Source organism: Oncorhynchus kisutch, unplaced genomic scaffold, assembly GCF_002021735.2.
Source record: "Oncorhynchus kisutch isolate 150728-3 unplaced genomic scaffold, Okis_V2 Okis07a-Okis12b_hom, whole genome shotgun sequence".
Classification (NCBI taxonomy): domain Eukaryota; kingdom Metazoa; phylum Chordata; class Actinopteri; order Salmoniformes; family Salmonidae; genus Oncorhynchus; species Oncorhynchus kisutch.
Genome location: NW_022261984.1, coordinates 9,846,677 through 9,866,789, shown reverse-complemented (window position 1 = coordinate 9,866,789; position 20,113 = coordinate 9,846,677). Strand labels below are relative to the sequence as shown.

The following is a 20,113-nucleotide window of genomic DNA, read 5'->3' as shown; positions in this document are numbered from 1 at the left end:
GCACTAGACTGGACCAGGGGAAACGGCTGCACTAGACTGGACCAAGGCTGCACTAGACTGGACCAAGGCTGCACTAGACTGGACCAAGGCTGCACTAGACTGGACCAAGGCTGCACTAAGACTGGGACCAAGGCTGCACTAGACTGGACCAGGGGAACGGCTGCACTAGACTGGACCAGGGGAAACGGCTGCACTAGACTGGACCAGGGGAAACGGTTGCACTAGACTGGACCAGGGGAAACGGTTGCACTAGACTGGACCAGGGCTGCACTAGACTGGACCAGGGGGAAACGGCTGCACTAGACTGGACCAAGGCTGCACTAGACTGGACCAGGGGAAACGGTTGCACTAGACTGGACCAGGGGAAACGGCTGCACTAGACTGGACCAGGGGAAACGGCTGCACTAGACTGGACCAGGGGAAATGGCTGCACTAGACTGGACCAGGGGAAACGGTTGCACTAGACTGGACCAGGGCTGCACTAGACTGGACCAGGGGAAACGGCTGCACTAGACTGGTCCAAGGCTGCACTAGACTGGACCAGGGGAAACGCTTGCACTAGACTGGACCAGGGGAAACGCTTGCACTAGACTGGACCAGGGGAAACGCTTGCACTAGACTGGACCAGGGGAAACGCTTGCACTAGACTGGACCAGGGGAAACGGCTGCACTAGACTGGACCAGGGGAAACGGCTGCACTAGACTGGACCAGGGGAACGGCTGCACTAGACTGGACCAGGGGAAACGGCTGCACTAGACTGGACCAGGGGAAACGGTTGCACTAGACTGGACCAGGGCTGCACTAGACTGGACCAGGGGAAACGGCTGCACTAGACTGGTCCAAGGCTGCACTAGACTGGACCAAGGCTGCACTAGACTGGACCACGGCTGCACTAGACTGGACCAAGGCTGCACTAGACTGGACCAAGGCTGCACTAGACTGGACCAAGGGAAACGGCTGCACTAGACTGGACCAGGGGAAACGGCTGCACTAGACTGGACCAGGGGAAACGGCTGCACTAGACTGGACCAGGGGAAACGGCTGCACTAGACTGGACCAGGGGAAACGGCTGCACTAGACTGGACCAGGGGAAACGGCTGCACTAGACTGGACCAGGGGAAACGGCTGCACTAGACTGGACCAGGGGAAACGGCTGCACTAGACTGGACCAGGGGAAACGGCTGCACTAGACTGGACCAGGGCTGCACTAGACTGGACCAGGGGAAACGGCTGCACTAGACTGGTCCAAGGCTGCACTAGACTGGACCAAGGCTGCACTAGACTGGACCAGGGGAAACGGCTGCACTAGACTGGACCAGGGGAAACGGCTGCACTAGACTGGACCAGGGGAAACGGCTGCACTAGACTGGACCAAGGGAAACGGCTGCACTAGACTGGACCAAGGCTGCACTAGACTGGACCAGGGGAAACGGCTGCACTAGACTGGACCAGGGGAAATGGCTGCACTAGACTGGACCAGGGGAAACGGTTGCACTAGACTGGACCAGGGCTGCACTAGACTGGACCAGGGGAAACGGCTGCACTAGACTGGACCAAGGCTGCACTAGACTGGACCAGGGGAAACGGCTGCACTAGACTGGACCAGGGGAAACGGCTGCACTAGACTGGACCAAGGCTGCACTAGACTGGACCAGGGGAAACGGCTGCACTAGACTGGACCAGGGGAAACGGCTGCACTAGACTGGACCAGGGGAAACGGCTGCACTAGACAGGACCAGGGGAAACGGCTGCACTAGACAGGACCAAGGGAAACGGCTGCACTAGACTGGACCAAGGCTGCACTAGACTGGACCAGGAGAAACGGCTGCACTAGACTGGACCAGGGGAAACGGTTGCACTAGACTGGACCAGGGCTGCACTAGACTGGACCAGGGGAAACGGCTGCACTAGACTGGTCCAAGGCTGCACTAGACTGGACCAAGGCTGCACTAGACTGGACCAAGGCTGCACTAGACTGGACCAAGGCTGCACTAGACTGGACCAAGGCTGCACTAGACTGGACCAGGGGAAACGGCTGCACTAGACTGGACCAGGGGAAACGGCTGCACTAGACTGGACCAGGGGAAACGGCTGCACTAGACTGGACCAAGGCTGCACTAGACTGGACCAGGGGAAACGGCTGCACTAGAATGGACCAGGGGAAACGGCTGCACTAGACTGGACCAAGGCTGCACTAGACTGGACCAGGGGAAACGGCTGCACTAGACTGGACCAGGGGAAACGGCTGCACTAGACTGGTGAATGGGGATCAAAAAGCCCTGCCGTCTCCAATAGAGCATTAAAACTCACGGAAACGGTCAACAGTCTCATATCAGTGTGAACATGGAGTCAGCAGTGCCCTCATCTGCATCGGTGCCGCATTCAAGACAACTGGGAAATGTCCGACTTCCGACATCAGTGCGTTCAAGACAACTGGGAAATGTCCGACTTCCGACATCAGTGCGTTCAAGACAACTGGGAAATGTCCGACTTCCGACATCAGTGCGTTCAAGACAACTGGGAACTGGGGAAAAAACAAACTCCAAATGCATTTTTGTGGTTGTTGTTGTTCTTGTTGTTGTTGTTCATCAACTCGAAATTCCAACTCAGGAACTCGGGTGTCTTTCTAGCTCCGACTTTCCGACCTGAAGATCAGTGACGTCATGATCTGACCTCAGACTTTTTCCCCCCAGAGTTTCCAGTGGTCTTGAAAGCACCATAAAACAAAATATGGATCCTGTTTGGATGTGACAGCAGAGATGAACACGCCCCCCCCCCCGACGCAACATGCAACAAGCCACCCCCATCTCATTAGTGGTGGTGAGGTAAGAGACATGATGTCATCGCCCCACATTAAACGTACACATGGTCTGTTTATGACATCATTTATTTTCACACGGTTGGGGTTGAGAACGGTCAGATGTCAGAATGGGGTCGCGGACGGAAACAGTTTGGGAGCCCCTGGTATGAACAGTGCCCTCTATGTTTTGGACGAGAGTTCCTTCTCCTGACGCCTGTTGTGGGCACTGAACACCTCAAATAAAAAAATGTTCCTCTCCCTCTGCCTCTCCTCTCCCTCCGCCCCTCCTTCTCAGGTGGTAGAGGAAGCTGGGTTGATATGTAATGTCCGTTGCAGGTGGACCTCTCTATAATATATATATAAAGCTCAACACAAGCTGTTTGGCTAAACATGATGACAGTTTAGGAAGGGGGCCAAGTTTTGGTTTTTGGTTGTTTTGGGGGGGGGGTTGGGGGATTAAAAGGTGTCATTTTCCCACACTGAATTCTCATAAACGGCCATCCAAAAGAGCAACTGTCCATAACTAGACTCCAAATGATTTCATACATTGTGACAAAAATAACATGAGAATGATCACATTGAGTTATCAGCCTATACCAATATAGAGTTAAATGGTCAACATCAGTCTGTACCAATATAGAGTTAAATGGTCAACATTAGTCTGTACCAATATAGAGTTAAATGGTCAACATTAGTCTGTACCAATATAGAGTTAAATGGTCAACATCAGTCTGTACCAATATAGAGTTAAATGGTCAACATCAGTCTGTACCAATATAGAGTTAAATGGTCAACATTAGTCTGTACCAATATAGAGTTAAATGGTCAACATCAGTCTGTACCAATATAGAGTTAAATGGTCAACATTAGTCTGTACCAATATAGAGTTAAATGGTCAACATCAGTCTGTACCAATATAGAGTCAAATGGTCAACATCAGTCTGTACCAATATAGAGTTAAATGGTCAACATCAGCCTATACCAATATAGAGTTAAATGGTCAACATCAGTCTGTACCAATATAGAGTTAAATGGTCAACATCAGTCTGTACCAATATAGAGTTAAATGGTCAACATTAGTCTGTACCAATATAGAGTTAAATGGTCAACATTAGTCTGTACCAATATAGAGTTAAATGGTCAACATCAGTCTGTACCAATATAGAGTTAAATGGTCAACATCAGTCTGTACCAATATAGAGTTAAATGGTCAACATTAGTCTGTACCAATATAGAGTTAAATGGTCAACATCAGTCTGTACCAATATAGAGTTAAATGGTCAACATCAGTCTGTACCAATATAGAGTTAAATGGTCAACATCAGTCTGTACCAATATAGAGTTAAATGGTCAACATTAGTCTGTACCAATATAGAGTTAAATGGTCAACATCAGTCTGTACCAATATAGAGTTAAATGGTCAACATTAGTCTGTACCAATATAGAGTTAAATGGTCAACATCAGTCTGTACCAATATAGAGTCAAATGGTCAACATCAGTCTGTACCAATATAGAGTTAAATGGTCAACATCAGTCTGTACCAATATAGAGTTAAATGGTCAACATCAGTCTGTACCAATATAGAGTAAAATGGTCAACATTAGCCTGTACCAATATAGAGTTAAATGGTCAACATTAGCCTGTACCAATATAGAGTTAAATGGTCAACATTAGCCTATACCAATATAGAGTTGAATGGTCAACATCAGCCTATACCAATATAGAGTTAAATGGTCAACATTAGCCTATACCAATATAGAGTTAAATGGTCAACATCAGCCTATACCAATATAGAGTTGAATGGTCAACATCAGCCTATACCAATATAGAGTTAAATGGTCAACATCAGCCTATACCAATATAGAGTTAAATGGTCAACATCAGCCTGTACCAATATAGAGTTAAATGGTCAACATCAGCCTATATTATCAGTGAACCAATCGATATACATTGGTCAAGCTCTAGTTAAAAAGTAGTGAAAGAGAGAGAGAGGGCAGAGAGAGGGCAGAGAGAAAGAAAGAGGGCAGAGAGAAAGAAAGAGGGCAGAGAGAGGAGAGAGAGAAAGAAAGAAAGAGAGGGCAGAGAGAAAGAAAGAGGGCAGAGAGAGGAGAGAGAGAAAGAAAGAGAGGGCAGAGAGAGGACAGAGAGAAAGAAAGAGAGGGCAGAGAGAAAGAAGAGGGCAGAGAGAGGAGAGAGAGAAAGAAAGAGAGGGCAGAGAGAGGGCAGAGAGAAAGAAAGAGAGGGCAGAGAGAAAGAAGAGGGCAGAGAGAGGAGAGAGAGAAAGAAAGAGAGGGCAGAGAGAAAGAAGAGGGCAGAGAGAGGAGAGAGAGAAAGAAAGAGAGGGCAGAGAGAAAGAAAGAGGGCAGAGAGAAAGAAAAAGAGAGTGAGACGGGGAGTGAGCGAGAGAAAGAGGGGGAAAGACACACAGAGAATGTGAGAGGAGGAGTAATTTTCTCCTTCCTCTCCTCCCCAAAGCAAACAACCATTTAACTGGATGGACAGAGAGAGAGAAGGGGGGGGGGGGGGGGTGAGACGTCAGCCCTGTTCTCTTCCTTGTTTGTGATTGTTATCAGGGCTATTTTAGGAAGCTACCAGGAAGTCATTAACACACTACAGCCTGACTGGGCTGCTCACTGAGAGGAGGGAGAGAGAGGATGGAGAGATGAGAATAGGGAGCACGAGAAAGAGAGAGAGAGATGAGAATAGGGAGGATGAGGGAGAGATGAGAATAGGGAGGATGAGAGAGAGAGAGAGAGAGAGAGATGAGAATAGGGAGGATGAGAGAGAGAGATGAGAATAGGGAGGATGAGAGAGAGAGAGAGATGAGAATAGGGAGGATGAGAGAGAGAGAGAGAGAGAGAGAGAGAGAGAGAGAAAGAAGAGAGAGAAAGAAGAGATGAGAACAGGGAGGACGAGAGAGAGAGAGAGAGATGGAGAGATGAGAATAGGGCAGACGAGAGAGAGCAATACAACGAGGGAGGAGAAAGACTAGAGGAGGGAAAGAGGGACAGAGAATTATGGAAATATAGAAATATGAATTGTAATGATGAAGAGCAATCCTCCTTTTTCAACCAATCAACTCCTCCTACTCAGAACCACAACATTTACACCCACTTACATTAAAAAGGAACAATCACTTTCAACCAGGTCCCAAACGTGTCTCCTCTTCTCCTGTTCTAAAGACTCTCTCTCCCCCTCAATGTTTTATTCCTCATAATGTCTCTGCAGTGTTATCAGATAATGTGTTGTTTCTGCAGGACCCACTGTAGCACCATTACTCAGCCTGGTGCTCTAATGGCTATTGATGCAGCCTGGGGCATCACACACACACACACGTGCTCTCACTTAGACACACCCACTTGCACGCAGACACACACACTCCCAGGGAATGTTGATAAAAATGTCATGGAGGGGTTCAATTGGAAGGTGTTTCTCCAGCAGGAATAACATCAAACGCCACACACACACACAGAGGACACACACACACAGAGAGAGAGAGAACACAGAGGACACACACACAAAGAGAGAGAGAGAACACAGAGGACACACACACAAAGAGAACATAGAGGACACACACACAGAGAGAGAACATAGAGGACACACACACAGAGAGAGAACATAGAGGACACACACACACAGAGAGAACATAGAGGACACACACACACAGAGAACATAGAGGACACACACACACAGAGAACACAGAGGACACACACACACACAGAGAACATAGGGAACACACACACACAGAGAACATAGAGGACACACACACACAGAGAGAACATAGGGAACACACACACACAGAGAACACAGAGGACACAGAGAGAGAGAGAGAGAACATAGGGGAGGGAGGGAGTCAGTCAGTGCGTGCGTGCGTGCGTATATACAGGTAGCTAGGTAAACCTGAGCCTGCAGAGTAATTCCTACTTAGATGAGGATTTGGCCTCTTGGTTGTCGTGGGCGTGAAGAGCAGAGAGAGATTTAGTGGACTAAGTCAGCTAGGATGAACAAGAGATCACCTCTGGGGTGGAGGAGAGGACAGGAGAGGGGGGGGTAGAGGGGAAGGGAGAGAGGATAGGAGAGAGGGGTAGAGAGGAGGGGAGAGAGGAGAGGGGGAGGGGTAGAGAGGAGGGGAGAGAGGAGAGGGGAAGAGAGGAGGGGAGAGAGGAGAGGAGAGGGGGGGTAGCGGGGAAGGGAGAGAGGAGGGGAGAGAGGAGAGGGGGGAGGAGTAGAGAGGAGGGGAGAGAGGATAGGAGAGAGGGGAAGAGAGGAGGGGAGAGAGGAGAGGAGAGAGGGGAAGAGAGGAGGGGAGAGAGGAGAGGTAGAGGGGGGGAGAGAGAGGGAGAGAGAGAGGAATCCTGTCATATGGATTGTGTTAGCAGCAGGTGTCCCTCAGAGCCAAGCTGATGTCCACTGTGTCCCATCTGCCTCATGCTATACAGGGTGACGACACACTCTGGGGTGTGTGTGTGTGTGTGTGTGTGTGTGTGTGTGTGTGTGTACCTCAACACCATATCTCTGTGGGGGGGGGGGGGGTGTAAACCACTCCTCAGTACATGACAGCCCGCGTTGGTTCGGGAGGTGAATAAGAACCCGATGGTCACTCTGACAGAGCTCCAGAGTTCCTCTGTGGAGGAAGATGGGAGAACCTTCCAGAAGGACAACCATCTCTGCACCAATCAGGCCTTTATGGTAGAGTGGCCAGACAGAAGCCACTCCTCAGTACATTACACATGACAGCCCGCTTGGAGTTTGCAAAAAGGCACCTAGATGTCATTGTGGGGGTATAGCGATGTCATTCTGGGGTATAGAGATGTCATTGTGGGGGTATAGAGATGTCATTGTGGGGTATAGAGATGTCATTGTGGGGGTATAGAGATGTCATTGGGGGGTGTTGCGATGTCATTGTGGGGGTATAGAGATGTCATTGTGGGGGTATAGAGATGTCATTGTGGGGGTATAGAGATGTCATTGGGGGGTGTTGCGATGTCATTGTGGGGTATAGCGATGTCATTGTGGGGGTCATTCATAATTAACGTGTGTGTGTGTCAGGAGCCGCTGGCCAGCATCAATCATGACCCTGCTAGGTAAAGTCCCCCCTTATCTCAGCTCGCTGGTCACCATAGCATCTCCCACCTGTAGCACACGCTCCAGCAGGTATATCTCTCTAGTCACCCCCAAAACCAATTCTTTCTTTGGCCGCCTCTCCTTCCAGTTCTCTGCTGCCAATGACTGGAACGAACTACAAAAATCTCTGAAACTGGAAACACTTATCTCCCTCACTAGCTTTAAGCACCAACTGTCAGAGCAGCTCACAGATTACTGCACCTGTACATAGCCCACCTATAATTTAGCCCAAACAACTACCTCTTTCCCAACTGTATTTAATTTTTATTTATTTATTTATTTTGCTCCTTTTGCACCCCATTATTTTTTATTTCTACTTTGCACATTCTTCCATTGCAAAACTACCATTCCAGTATTTTACTTGCTATATTGTATTTACTTTGCCATCATGGCCTTTTTTGCCTTTACCTCCCTTCTCACCTCATTTGCTCACATTGTATATAGACTTGTTTATACTGCATTATTGACTGTATGTTTGTTTTTACTCCATGTGTAACTCTGTGTCGTTTTATCTGTCGAACTGCTTTGCTTTATCTTGGCCAGGTCGCAATTGTAAATGAGGACTTGTTCTCAACTTGCCTACCTGGTTAAATAAAGGTAAAATAAATAAAATAAAAATGTAAAGTGGGGTTACATCTCAGACACAAGACACAGAGCTAGCTGATCTAACTGGCTGATCACACTAATACAACAAGACACACAGCTAGCTGATCTAACTGGCTGATCACACTAATACAACAAGACACACAGCTAGCTGATCACACTAATACAACAACAAGACACACAGCTAGCTGATCTAACTGGCTGATCACACTAATACAACAACAAGACACACAGCTAGCTGATCTAACTGGCTGATCACACTAATACAACAACAAGACACACAGCTAGCTGATCTAACTGGCTGATCACACTAATTAAACAACAACAACGTGGGGTGTTGACATTTGTCCCGTTAGAAAACAAGTCTGGAACAGAAAAGTGTTTCTTCATATCCGACTCCCCCCGAGATACCAGCAGCAGGTGGGGTCACGGTGAAGAGATACCAGCAGCCAGTGGGGTCACGGTGAAGAGATACCAGCAGCCAGTGGGGTCACGGTGAAGAGATACCAGCAGCCAGTGGGGTCAGGGTGAAGAGATACCAGCAGCCAGTGGGGTCACGGTGAAGAGATACCAGCAGCCAGTGGGGTCAGGGTGAAGAGATACCAGCAGCCAGTGGGGTCAGGGTGAAGAGATACCAGCAGCCAGTGGGGTCACGGTGAAGAGATACCAGCAGCCAGTGGGGTCAGGGTGAAGAGATACCAGCAGCCAGTGGGGTCACGGTGAAGAGATACCAGCAGCCAGTGGGGTCAGGGTGAAGAGATACCAGCAGCCAGTGGGGTCAGGGTGAAGAGATACCAGCAGCCAGTGGGGTCAGGGTGAAGAGATACCAGCAGCCAGTGGGGTCACGGTGAAGAGATACCAGCAGCCAGTGGGGTCAGGGTGAAGAGATACCAGCAGCCAGTGGGGTCACGGTGAAGAGATACCAGCAGCCAGTGGGGTCAGGGTGAAGAGATACCAGCAGCCAGTGGGGTCAGGGTGAAGAGATACCAGCAGCCAGTGGGGTCAGGGTGAAGAGATACCAGCGTGACCCCACGTTGTTGTTGTTGTTGTTTAATTAGTGTGATCAGCCAGTTAGATCAGCTAGCTGTGTGTCTTGTTGTTGTATTAGTGTGATTTGAACCAACAACCTTTTGGTTACGGAGGCCAATGCTGTAACCCCGAGGCCCTCTGCCACCCCTGTGTATAGGTCAGGCATGGGAAATGTAGGTCGATATGTACCTGTATTTTTCTGTGTGTGTGTGTGTGTGTGTGTGTGTGTGTGTGTGTGTGTGTGTGTGTGTGTGTGTGTGTGTGTGTGTGTGTACCTGCGTTGTGTATGTAAACATGGAATGATCCTTGTGTGACAGTGAGTGACGTCACGTGTGTGTGCAGCTATTCTCCTGTGACGTTGCTACGGTTCAACAGTCACCACAACAGATTGTCTTCAGGTGCATAAAGAACATTCAAACACACACAAACACACAACCAGGGGAACTAATAGGTCATCAAAGCCAAAGTGTAAAACAAGAAATGGTCAGGATCTCCTCCCAGACAGGCCTGTGTAGAAATGCCCTGTTGTGGTGTAATGGTCCAGGATCTCCTCCCAGACAGGCCTGTGTAGAAATGCCCTGTTGTGGTGTAATGGTCCAGGATCTCCTCCCAGACAGGCCTGTGTAGAAATGCCCTGTTGTGGTGTAATGGTCCAGGATCTCCTCCCAGACAGGCCTGTGTAGAAATGCCCTGTTGTGGTGTAATGGTCCAGGATCTCCTCCCAGACAGGCCTGTGTAGAAATGCCCTGTTGTGGTGTAATGGTCCAGGATCTATCTGGTCGAGCCAGTAGACGGGGAAGTCTTCAATACACATTCTACTCTGCTGGGACTTTGGCCATTGTTGGCACTACTATCCACAGAGGTATTTTAGAGAAGAGCATAACATTACTCGCACACACACAGGGACACACACACACACACAGGGACACACACACAGGGACACACACACACAGGGACACACACACACAGGGACACACACATACAGGGACACACACATACAGGGACACACACATACAGGGACACACACATACAGGGACACACACATACAGGGACACACACATACAGGGACACACACATACAGGGACACACAACATACAGGGACACACACATACAGGGACACACACATACAGGGACACACACATACAGGGACACACACATACAGGGACACACACATACAGGGACACACACATACAGGACACACACATACAGGGACACACACACACAGGGACACACACACACAGGGACACACACACAGGGACACACACACAGGGACACACACACAGGGACACACACACAGGGACACACACACAGGGACACACACACAGGGACACACACACTTCTCTGCGTACACAGTGTGAGGCTGTGGAGAGAGGCCTAGTACAGGGTGCAGGCCAGCCTGATGAACATGTGGACGTGCCTGGAAGGAGGGGAATGTGGTCACATAGCCTGGCCAAATTAAAAACATCCACACAGAGAGAAGGAGAGAGGGGGGTACGAAACAGAGAGAGGTAGAGGAGGAGGAGAGAGACACCGAAAGGAGGAGGGGAGAGCCAGAGAGAGAGAGAGAGGAATCCCAGAGACAGAGAGAAAACAGCAGAATATGAAGAGAGAGAGAACAGATCTGAGCCATGTTGTGACTGAGGGGTAGTTTGGCGGGTTGTACACTGCGTGTGATGTCGGCGTCCACGGGCCTCCTCGGCGTCCACGGGCCTCCTCAGTGTGTGTGTGTGTGTCAGCTCCATGCCAGCTCACTGGGTTAAATATAGCTACTGGGCAGTGATCCCAGACTGTATTAACAATATATACCACCACCACTTTAGATAATACTGACACCGGATAGCAGGGAGGGGGGGGGAGGATAGGAGGGGGAGGGAGGGGAGGATAGGAGGAGAGGGGGATAGGAGGGGGAGGGAGGGGAGGATAGGAGGAGAGGGGGGATAGGAGGAGGGGGGGATAGGAGGCTGAGGGAGGGGAGGATAGGAGGAGAGGGGGGATAGGAGGAGAGGGGGGGGGGATATGAGGGGAGGATAGGAGGGGGAGGGAGGGGAGGATAGGATAGGAGGAGGGGAGGATAGGAGGCTGAGGGAGGGGAGGATAGGAGGAGAGGGGGGGATAGGAGGAGAGGGGGGGAGGATAGGAGGAGAGGGGGAGGGACACTGGAGAGGGAGGAAAAGTTAGGAAGAGATTAGAAGGGAGAGGATAGGAAGAGAGGAGAATGGTAGAGTCAGAGGGGAGAGGAGAGGACCATGAGGGGAAGAGGAAGGGAGGAGAGCAGAGGAACAGAGGGGGGGGGGGGGAGGGGGGGCAGAGAAGGAGAAGAGGAACACCTCAGTGGGACAGAAAATAAATGAAACTCAGCCACCCACACTCCATCCATTCTGCCAGGAGAGAGTGTGTGTCATTCCATACTAGAGAGCCAAGGAGAGGAGCCGTGGGACAGATACCAACTCTGGCCTGAGCTTGTCTGTGTCCAGCGAAACACTACACAGTTATGTAAACCTGACTGTTTATATGCTGTGTAGACTGGTAATAAAGGGGTTATAACCCCCCTTCTGGAGTATTAACAGACTAGTTATAACCTGAGGGTTACACTACTGACCTATAACACACAGCTCTCCAGTCAGCTTCAATACAACACTGTGGAACAGTGACAGAACCTCCCAGAGAGAAACACTAAGAGAATACAAGGGCAGAGTGAAGGCACTTCACCTCTGGAGGAGGAACGAGACCCCGACACAGAGGAGGAGGAACGAGACCCCGACACAGAGGAGGAGGAACGAGACCCCGACACAGAGGAGGAGGAACGAGACCCCGACACAGAGGAGGAGGAACGAGACCCCGACACAGACAGAGAGGAGGAGGGACAGAGACAGAGAGGAGGAGGGACAGAGACCCCGACAGAGAGGAGGAGGGACAGAGACCCCGACACAGACAGAGAGAAGGAGGGACAGAGACCCCGACACAGACAGAGAGAAGGAGGGACAGAGACCCCAACACAGACAGAGAGAAGGAGGGACAGAGACCCCGACACAGACAGAGAGGAGGAGGGACAGAGACCCCGACACAGACAGAGAGAAGGAGGGACAGAGACCCCAACACAGACAGAGAGGAGGGACAGAGCCCCCGACACAGACAGAGAGGAGGGACAGAGACCCCGACACAGACAGAGAGAAGGAGGGACAGAGACCCCGACACAGACAGAGAGAAGGAGGGACAGAGCCCCCGACACAGACAGAGAGGAGGGACAGAGACCCCGACACAGACAGAGAGAAGGAGGGACAGAGACCCCGACACAGAAGGAGGGATAGAGACCCCGACACAGAGAGAGAGGAGGGACAGAGACCCCAACACAGACAGAGAGAAGGAGGGACAGAGACCCCGACACAGACAGAGAGGAGGAGGGACAGAGACCCCGACACAGACAGAGAAAAGGAGGGACAGAGACCCCGACACAGACAGAGAGAAGGAGGGACAGAGACCCCGACACAGACAGAGAGAAGGAGGGACAGAGACCCCAACACAGACAGAGAGAAGGAGGGACAGAGACCCCGACACAGACAGAGAGGAGGAGGGACAGAGACCCCGACACAGACAGAGAAAAGGAGGGACAGAGACCCCGACACAGACAGAGAGAAGGAGGGACAGAGACCACGACACAGACAGAGAGAAGGAGGGACAGAGACCCCGACACAGACAGAGAGAAGGAGGGACAGAGACCCCGACACAGACAGAGACAGACAAGGACAGGTGTGTAGACTGGAGAGGAGAGAGAATCCGCGCTCCGATATGAGCTGATGTAATGTAGATGTTGATTGTAATTGGTGTCACTGACTGTATAAAATGTCCTATTCTACACTACTACTCATAACAACATACACTGCCTAGATATCACTAGTTATTAGACCACTTGACAAGGCAAATAGCCTCCTGGGGACATGATCCCAGACATGGCAGTAGGCTGTTCATATAACTTCTTACACCGAGGCAGTCTGCTCTCATCTCCAAAGAGATGGTCTCTCTCGCCAGACTCAGGACTCGACGGCTGTGAGAAGAGACGACCACAGAGGAGACCTTCCTAAGCCTGTAATAGTGGTGGCTGATGGGTAAAGGCAGCATGAAATCCAAAGGGCTCCCTCTCACTCTAATAGCTGCCTAATGTTTACCATAATTACAGGGGCTGTCGTGCCTCCCCACGGGTGTGTCTGGGACCTTATGGGGCGGGAGAGAGAGAGAACCTAGCCTCCATCTCAAATGGCACCCTATTCCCTATTTAGTGCACTACTTTTGACCAGAGCCTATAGGGAATAGGCTGCCATTTACAGCCGTTTTGCAGGGCTCTACAGAGCGACCATTTCACAGGCACTTCTATACTATTCTACTGCACCTTAGTCCGTTCCGCTCTGACATCGCTCATCCATATGTATACAGGCTTAATTACTGCCTACTTAGATGTGTGTATTGGGTATACCTGGTGTCATTTGTTAGATATTACTGCACCGTCGTAGCTACAAGCATTTCGCGACACCGGCAATAACATCTGCTAATCACGTGTATGTGACCAATAAAATTCGAATGTATAGTTTTGTAAGCTACTGCCTGAGCCTTGGTTTGCTTTGCAACATATAGTGAATACATACAGCCATCTAGCTGCCGCCTAGTAGTGGGTCTCTTTCTGGGCTCAGGCAGGGAAAGGGAGATAGAAGAGAGAGTGAAAATAAATACATTAAATGGCGCTACTGTTTCCTTAAGAGCAGCTAATGGGCGGTTCGGTTAAATATCCACACGAAGCGGTAGGTCGTTTTTCTATTGCAATCACCGCTGCCTCTCCGCGACATACGACTCTTAAAAACGGCGAAACGAGGGGGGAGTAGCGTTATCTCCTTCTTGTTTGCTACCTAGTAGGTTGCCTCCAGAAAGGAGAGAGCCAACGAGACACCACTTAGCATTTGAAAGGCATATTGGCCCCGGCTACAACAAAAGGGGCTATGTCGTCGCATTCCGACTCGCTGTTGTAGAGGTGTGAATGAACAAGGAGAGAGATAATTGTCTCTTGGTTTCGCCTTTTCACAGAAGCTTATGGTTTTAAAGTCGTGATCCCAAAGACGGTTCCACAACGCACAAATCAACACTCGTGCTACAGAGGGCACCTCCCTCGGCTGGTGCTGACACATGCGCAGATCAACTGCTGGAGCGTCAATTGTTATATTAAGACGTTCCTAATAATCGTTAACATTAAAAACAAATGGGTGTTTAATCGTTGTGTGGTTACTTCGATATTGACTTTACACCGATTTATGATAAAACGACTTTTGCATAATCTGCCTACTGCCATAATCAGTTTAATAGCGAATTAGTAGTGAACATAAACATACAATGTTTCATGATACACTCGGAATACATCGTAATGCATTGGCCATTGTCTGTTCATCTAGCTCTATCAAAAGCTAAAGTTATCTATCCACATAACAGTGTAGTATTAGACTATTCTATCATTACCCCGCCAAACTAAAGTTCAGACAGTAGCCTATAGGTTTATTACGTCCCTGTCGGGTGGCTTCTTGTTTTATCAAGATGTCTAGTATGTTGTTATTCTGTGTCTGTTTCCCTCTCACACACCTTGAAATCACGACTGGAGACATATTTAGGCTACTATAGTACTCTCAACCGTTATGAGATTCATATTTGAAGTATAGCTGGAAATGTGCTTTACTGTTATTAACAACTGGAAAATGCTGGCATCAATGTGATCAACCGTGGGCGAGAATGGCTGCTGAGCAGGAAAACAATGTTGCAACAAGTTTCCGCAGAGAAAAATGTAACAGTTAAACTACCAAAGACAAAACAACTCATGTGGAACTTCATCTAATCCGCAAAATTAATCCGCATATCAAGTAGTCCCCCCGAACATGTGTTCAACCAACTAACTATGGACACTCTCACCAGTTAGCCTCCGATGCTAAAGCTAACTATGGACACTCTCCCCAGTTAGCTTCCGATGCTAAAGCTAACTATGGACACTCTCCCCAGTTAGCTTCCGATGCTAAAGCTAACTATGGACACTCTTCCCAGTTAGCTTCCGATGCTAACGCTAACTATGGACACTCTTCCCAGTTAGCTTCCGATGCTAACGCTAACTATGGACACTCTCCCCAGTTAGCTTCCGATGCTAACGCTAACTATGGACACTCTCCCCAGTTAGCTTCCGATGCTAACGCTAACTATGGACACTCTCCCCAGTTAGCCTCCGATGCTAACGCTAACTATGGACACTCTCCCCAGTTAGCTTCCTATGCTAACGCTAACTATGGACACTCTCCCCAGTTAGCTTCCTATGCTAACGTTAACTATGGACACTCTCCACAGTTAGCTTCCTATGCTAACGCTAACTATGGACACTCTCCCCAGTTAGCTTCCTATGCTAACGTTAGCCTGGGCTAAAAGCAAAACAGCATTGCTCTCAAAAGGGCTCCCACAGTCGGAAAGAGATTTTATGAAAATACAAAAAGGCGCAAAGTTAGTTGTTGGCTACAAAGGGGGAAGTGAGTGGATTGTGTACTTTGTAAACACAAGCGCTTGTTGGCACACTGTTTTGAAACAACCGTAGAGTGAGTTCAAAGCAGTTCACTGAAGCGCAGTTACAAGAATGATCTCAACTTTTCCGGCGGGGGCGAAGGAGATGTAGCCCAACTTAACCGGGGGGGGGGGGGGGGGGGTAGTGTGTGTACTACGTAGAGTAGACTAAACCACGGGCATCTTGGCCCGGTGACCGTCTCTTTAACTCACCGCTATAAGTGTGTTGTTCCTCTGCTCCGTCGAAGACGCCGACTCGGGGTCTTGCTGTTTACTCTGATGCTTGCTGTTGGCAGATTTCTTCGCCCTCTGCTCCAGGCTCCGCTGGTAGAGACTCACCGTCTCCCTCCGCTCGATCTCCAGCTGCTCGGCGTGGGCTTGCTGGTAACGGTTCTCACAGTTGACATGGTGCCGCCTGCACCCTTCTATCCTCTGCCGTAGTCTCTCCACGACCGTGCTGTGTTTGGGAATGCCCACGTTGTTGGGGTTTACACCCGGATTCATGCCACTCGCCATGGCATTGTTGTTGATGCAAATGTTACTGCCGTTCGCGGCAGCGGGGGTTGCAAAGTCCCCCATCATTCACCCGAAATGATAGTATTTTGGACTAAGTTTTTCTTCTCTCAAGCCTCAAAGTCTCTTCGTCTTCTAGGCTAAATGTTACTGGGAGATGGGAGATGGTAGTTAGATTAAATGACGAACAAGACGGACCGGGTGATTCAAATGACCGTAAGGACAGTAAACAAAACGGTGATCGGTGTTGATTCTTGTTCCCTCCTTCGGGACAGGACGCGGAGGCTCCACCATTTAACACGGTTTTCAAATATCACCTTGTCCCGTCCATGAAAAACACCGATAACAATATCCCATAGCCCAGCACGAAGGCTTCAAGAACGAGCAAGCTGGTCCGTAAATCAACACTATTAGTAAAGGTAATAACTCCATAGGAAACAACCGGATATTAAGCTACAGGCGATCATCACTGCCTCGGATTCCCACTCACACACATAACAGACCGACGCTGCCTCGAGCTCGCCGTTGTTTTATTATGTTGTCCTTTGTGAAAAAGTTTTGCTGTTTGAACCGAAGGGGCTCCGGAGTTGCTCCGTGAACTTGCTGCATTTCATTGGTTTGGTCGGTAAAAATCCTTAAGCTGAACGTGAAGAAGAGTTGTCGTGATAGGGAACCGGGTCCCGTGAACTGGTGCACAGCGAAATCCTGAAGACACCGCGGTGGCCGTGATCTCTCGGCTGGTCGCTAGTAGCTGTTCGCTGCCACCATCACAATCATCAAGACCTATCCTCCTCCATGCCAGCGGAGCGATATCAGGACGAGAGTTTAGTCAAAACCAGCTAGAGGCTGTGAGTAGCCCAACGGCACAGAGGAAAACCCGGAGTGGAGTGTGCATGTTCCAGCCACGCCGGATCAGTAACGAATAAACAGTAGAATGAAAGCAGAATACATTTAGGCCTAGTGGCCGGTCACTGTACCTACCATCAGGCATTGCAACGTCAAAGCAATGTTGTCCCTCACATATATATATAGAGGCAATTCAAATAAAATATATAGCATAGCTGGACTGTGTGATTACCTTACGGAGGGCATAGCTGGACTGTGTGATTACCTTACGGAGGGCATAGCTGGACTGTGTGATTACCTTACGGAGGGCATAGCTGGACTGTGTGATTACCTTATGGAGGGCATAGCTGGACTGTGTGATTACCTTACGGAGGTAATCACACAGCTGGTGACACATAGCTGGACTGTGTGATTACCTTACGGAGGGCATAGCTGGACTGTGTGATTACCTTACGGAGGGCATAGCTGGACTGTGTGATTTCCTTACGGAGGGCATAGCTGGACTGTGTGATTACCTTACGGAGGGCATAGCTGGACTGTTTGTAGTCCTCCATGTTCCCAGTCACCTTACCGTGGTTAAATGCAGTGGTTCACGCTTTTAGCTTTGCATGAATGCTGCCATCTCTCCACGGTTTTTGGTTTGGATAAGTTTTAATCATCACAGTGGGAACAACATCCCCAAGTTATTATTATATATATTTTTTACAGATTTGAACAATTTACCAAAATGGCATCATTTATGGTTGGTATTACCTTGCACACATACACACTCTCTCTCTCTCTCTCTCTCTCTCTATATGATCCAATCGGATTGGAGCTGACCTGCTGGCCCGGGAGTGTGTGTGTATTACATCCTTTTCTAACTCCCTGGAGGTCCAACACACAGGAACAGATAGAGAGAGGAAGGCAAAGGACATGAAGTGGACAGAGGGCAGGTTAGAACACATCCGTTTCCTGACCCCACATCACAGAGGAGACCATCATCATCATCATCATCCCAGCCATTATGATGTCACAATGCCATGGAACGTTCTGACATCTCATTGTGATTGTGACATCACAATAACGATTAGTTCAGAGAGAAATACATACACCTCTCCATTGTGATGTCACAATAACAGATTATTGGCAAAATGACATAAATATAATAATAACTATAATAATTTATTCAACTTTATTCCAAAGTGCTTGAAAAAGCAAAACAAACAAGAATACAACAAATACAGATATATGATAGAGAAGGTCTGGACTATGATTTTCAGGCAGAGTTGAAAGTTGAGTGTTTCAAGCCTACAGCATATGGAACCACATGGCTTGATCAGAGGGAGGAGGTCAACAGGGGGAGATGAGTAGGTCCTCCATTGGCAGGCAGCACAGTTCACTCATCATTGAAGGCGCCTCACCAGCTCCTCGCCACCCCACTGTTGACTCTCTGGTCTTGTAGAATGAGATGAAGTTCGTTTTTGACTTCTCACTCAGTCATGATAATGATTTTTTTATTTATTTTACCTTTATTTAACCAGGTAGGCAAGTTGAGAACAAGTTCTCATTTACAATTGCGACCTGGCCAAGATAAAACAAAGCAGTTCGACAGATAAAACGACACAGAGTTACACATGGAGTAAAAACAAACATACAGTCAATAATGCAGTATAAACAAGTCTATATACAATGTGAGCAAATGAGGTGAGAAGGGAGGTAAAGGCAAAAAAGGCCATGATGGCAAAGTAAATACAATATAGCAAGTAAAATACTGGAATGGTAGTTTTGCAATGGAAGAATGTGCAAAGTAGAAATAAAAAAATATTGGGGTGCAAAGGAGCAAAATAAATAAATTAAAATTAAATACAGTTGGGAAAGAGGTAGTTGTTTGGGCTAAATTATAGGTGGGCTATGTACAGGTGCAGTAATCTGTGAGCTGCTCTGACAGTTGGTGCTTAAAGCTAGTGAGGGAGATAAGTGTTTCCAGTTTCAGAGATTTTTGTAGTTCGTTCCAGTCATTGGCAGCAGAGAACTGGAAGGAGAGGCGGCCAAAGAAAGAATTGGTTTTGGGGGTGACTAGAGAGATATACCTGCTGGAGCGTGTGCTACAGGTGGGAGATGCTATGGTGACCAGCGAGCTGAGATAAGGGGGGACTTTACCTAGCAGGGTCTTGTAGATGAGAGCCTGCTCATAACTTCGTAGGAAACCCGAGCAATGAAATGGTCCCGACCTGCTCGCCATGCATTGTAGTTCTCCTCATTGGGTCAGGAAGCTGTTGAAACAACAAAACATAGGCTGGTCTATTCAAATGAAAATACACTATCTGGCTAACCTGGTAGCATTGCTAGCTAGCTATCTTTAGAAAGATGATTTACCATGAATTCACAGGCAGGAAACAAATAGATGCAATCCAGACTTAATCTAGACACATTTGGCAATAATTTTTTAAAAACACTGAAAAATTATTAAATAATTACAAAATGTACAGGAGCTCTCTGCCTAGGCAACCTCACGGTGCCATAGCAACCATGGAACTTATTAAATCATTATTATTTATATTTATTATAATTTATTACATTTCTTTAGTGCTTTTCATAGACTCTCTAAGAGCTTCAAGAGCAAAACAAACAAACAAGTAATATA

General features: G+C 48.5%; 1 protein-coding gene across 1 annotated transcript in view; it reads right to left on the bottom strand.

Annotated features, from left to right (window-relative positions):
* Positions 1-17,503, bottom strand: part of maml3 (mastermind-like transcriptional coactivator 3) — a 40,002-nt gene extending 22,499 nt beyond the window's left edge. Inside the window, exons 1-2 of the mRNA XM_031814585.1 lie at positions 16,342-17,503; positions 2,493-2,627 (exon numbers count right to left, since the gene is read on the bottom strand). Of these exons, the coding sequence (XP_031670445.1) occupies positions 2,493-2,627; positions 16,342-16,710 (504 nt within the window). The 5' untranslated portion in view covers positions 16,711-17,503. The remainder of the gene's footprint in view (positions 1-2,492; positions 2,628-16,341) is intronic.
* Positions 17,504-20,113: the final 2,610 nt, after the last annotated feature.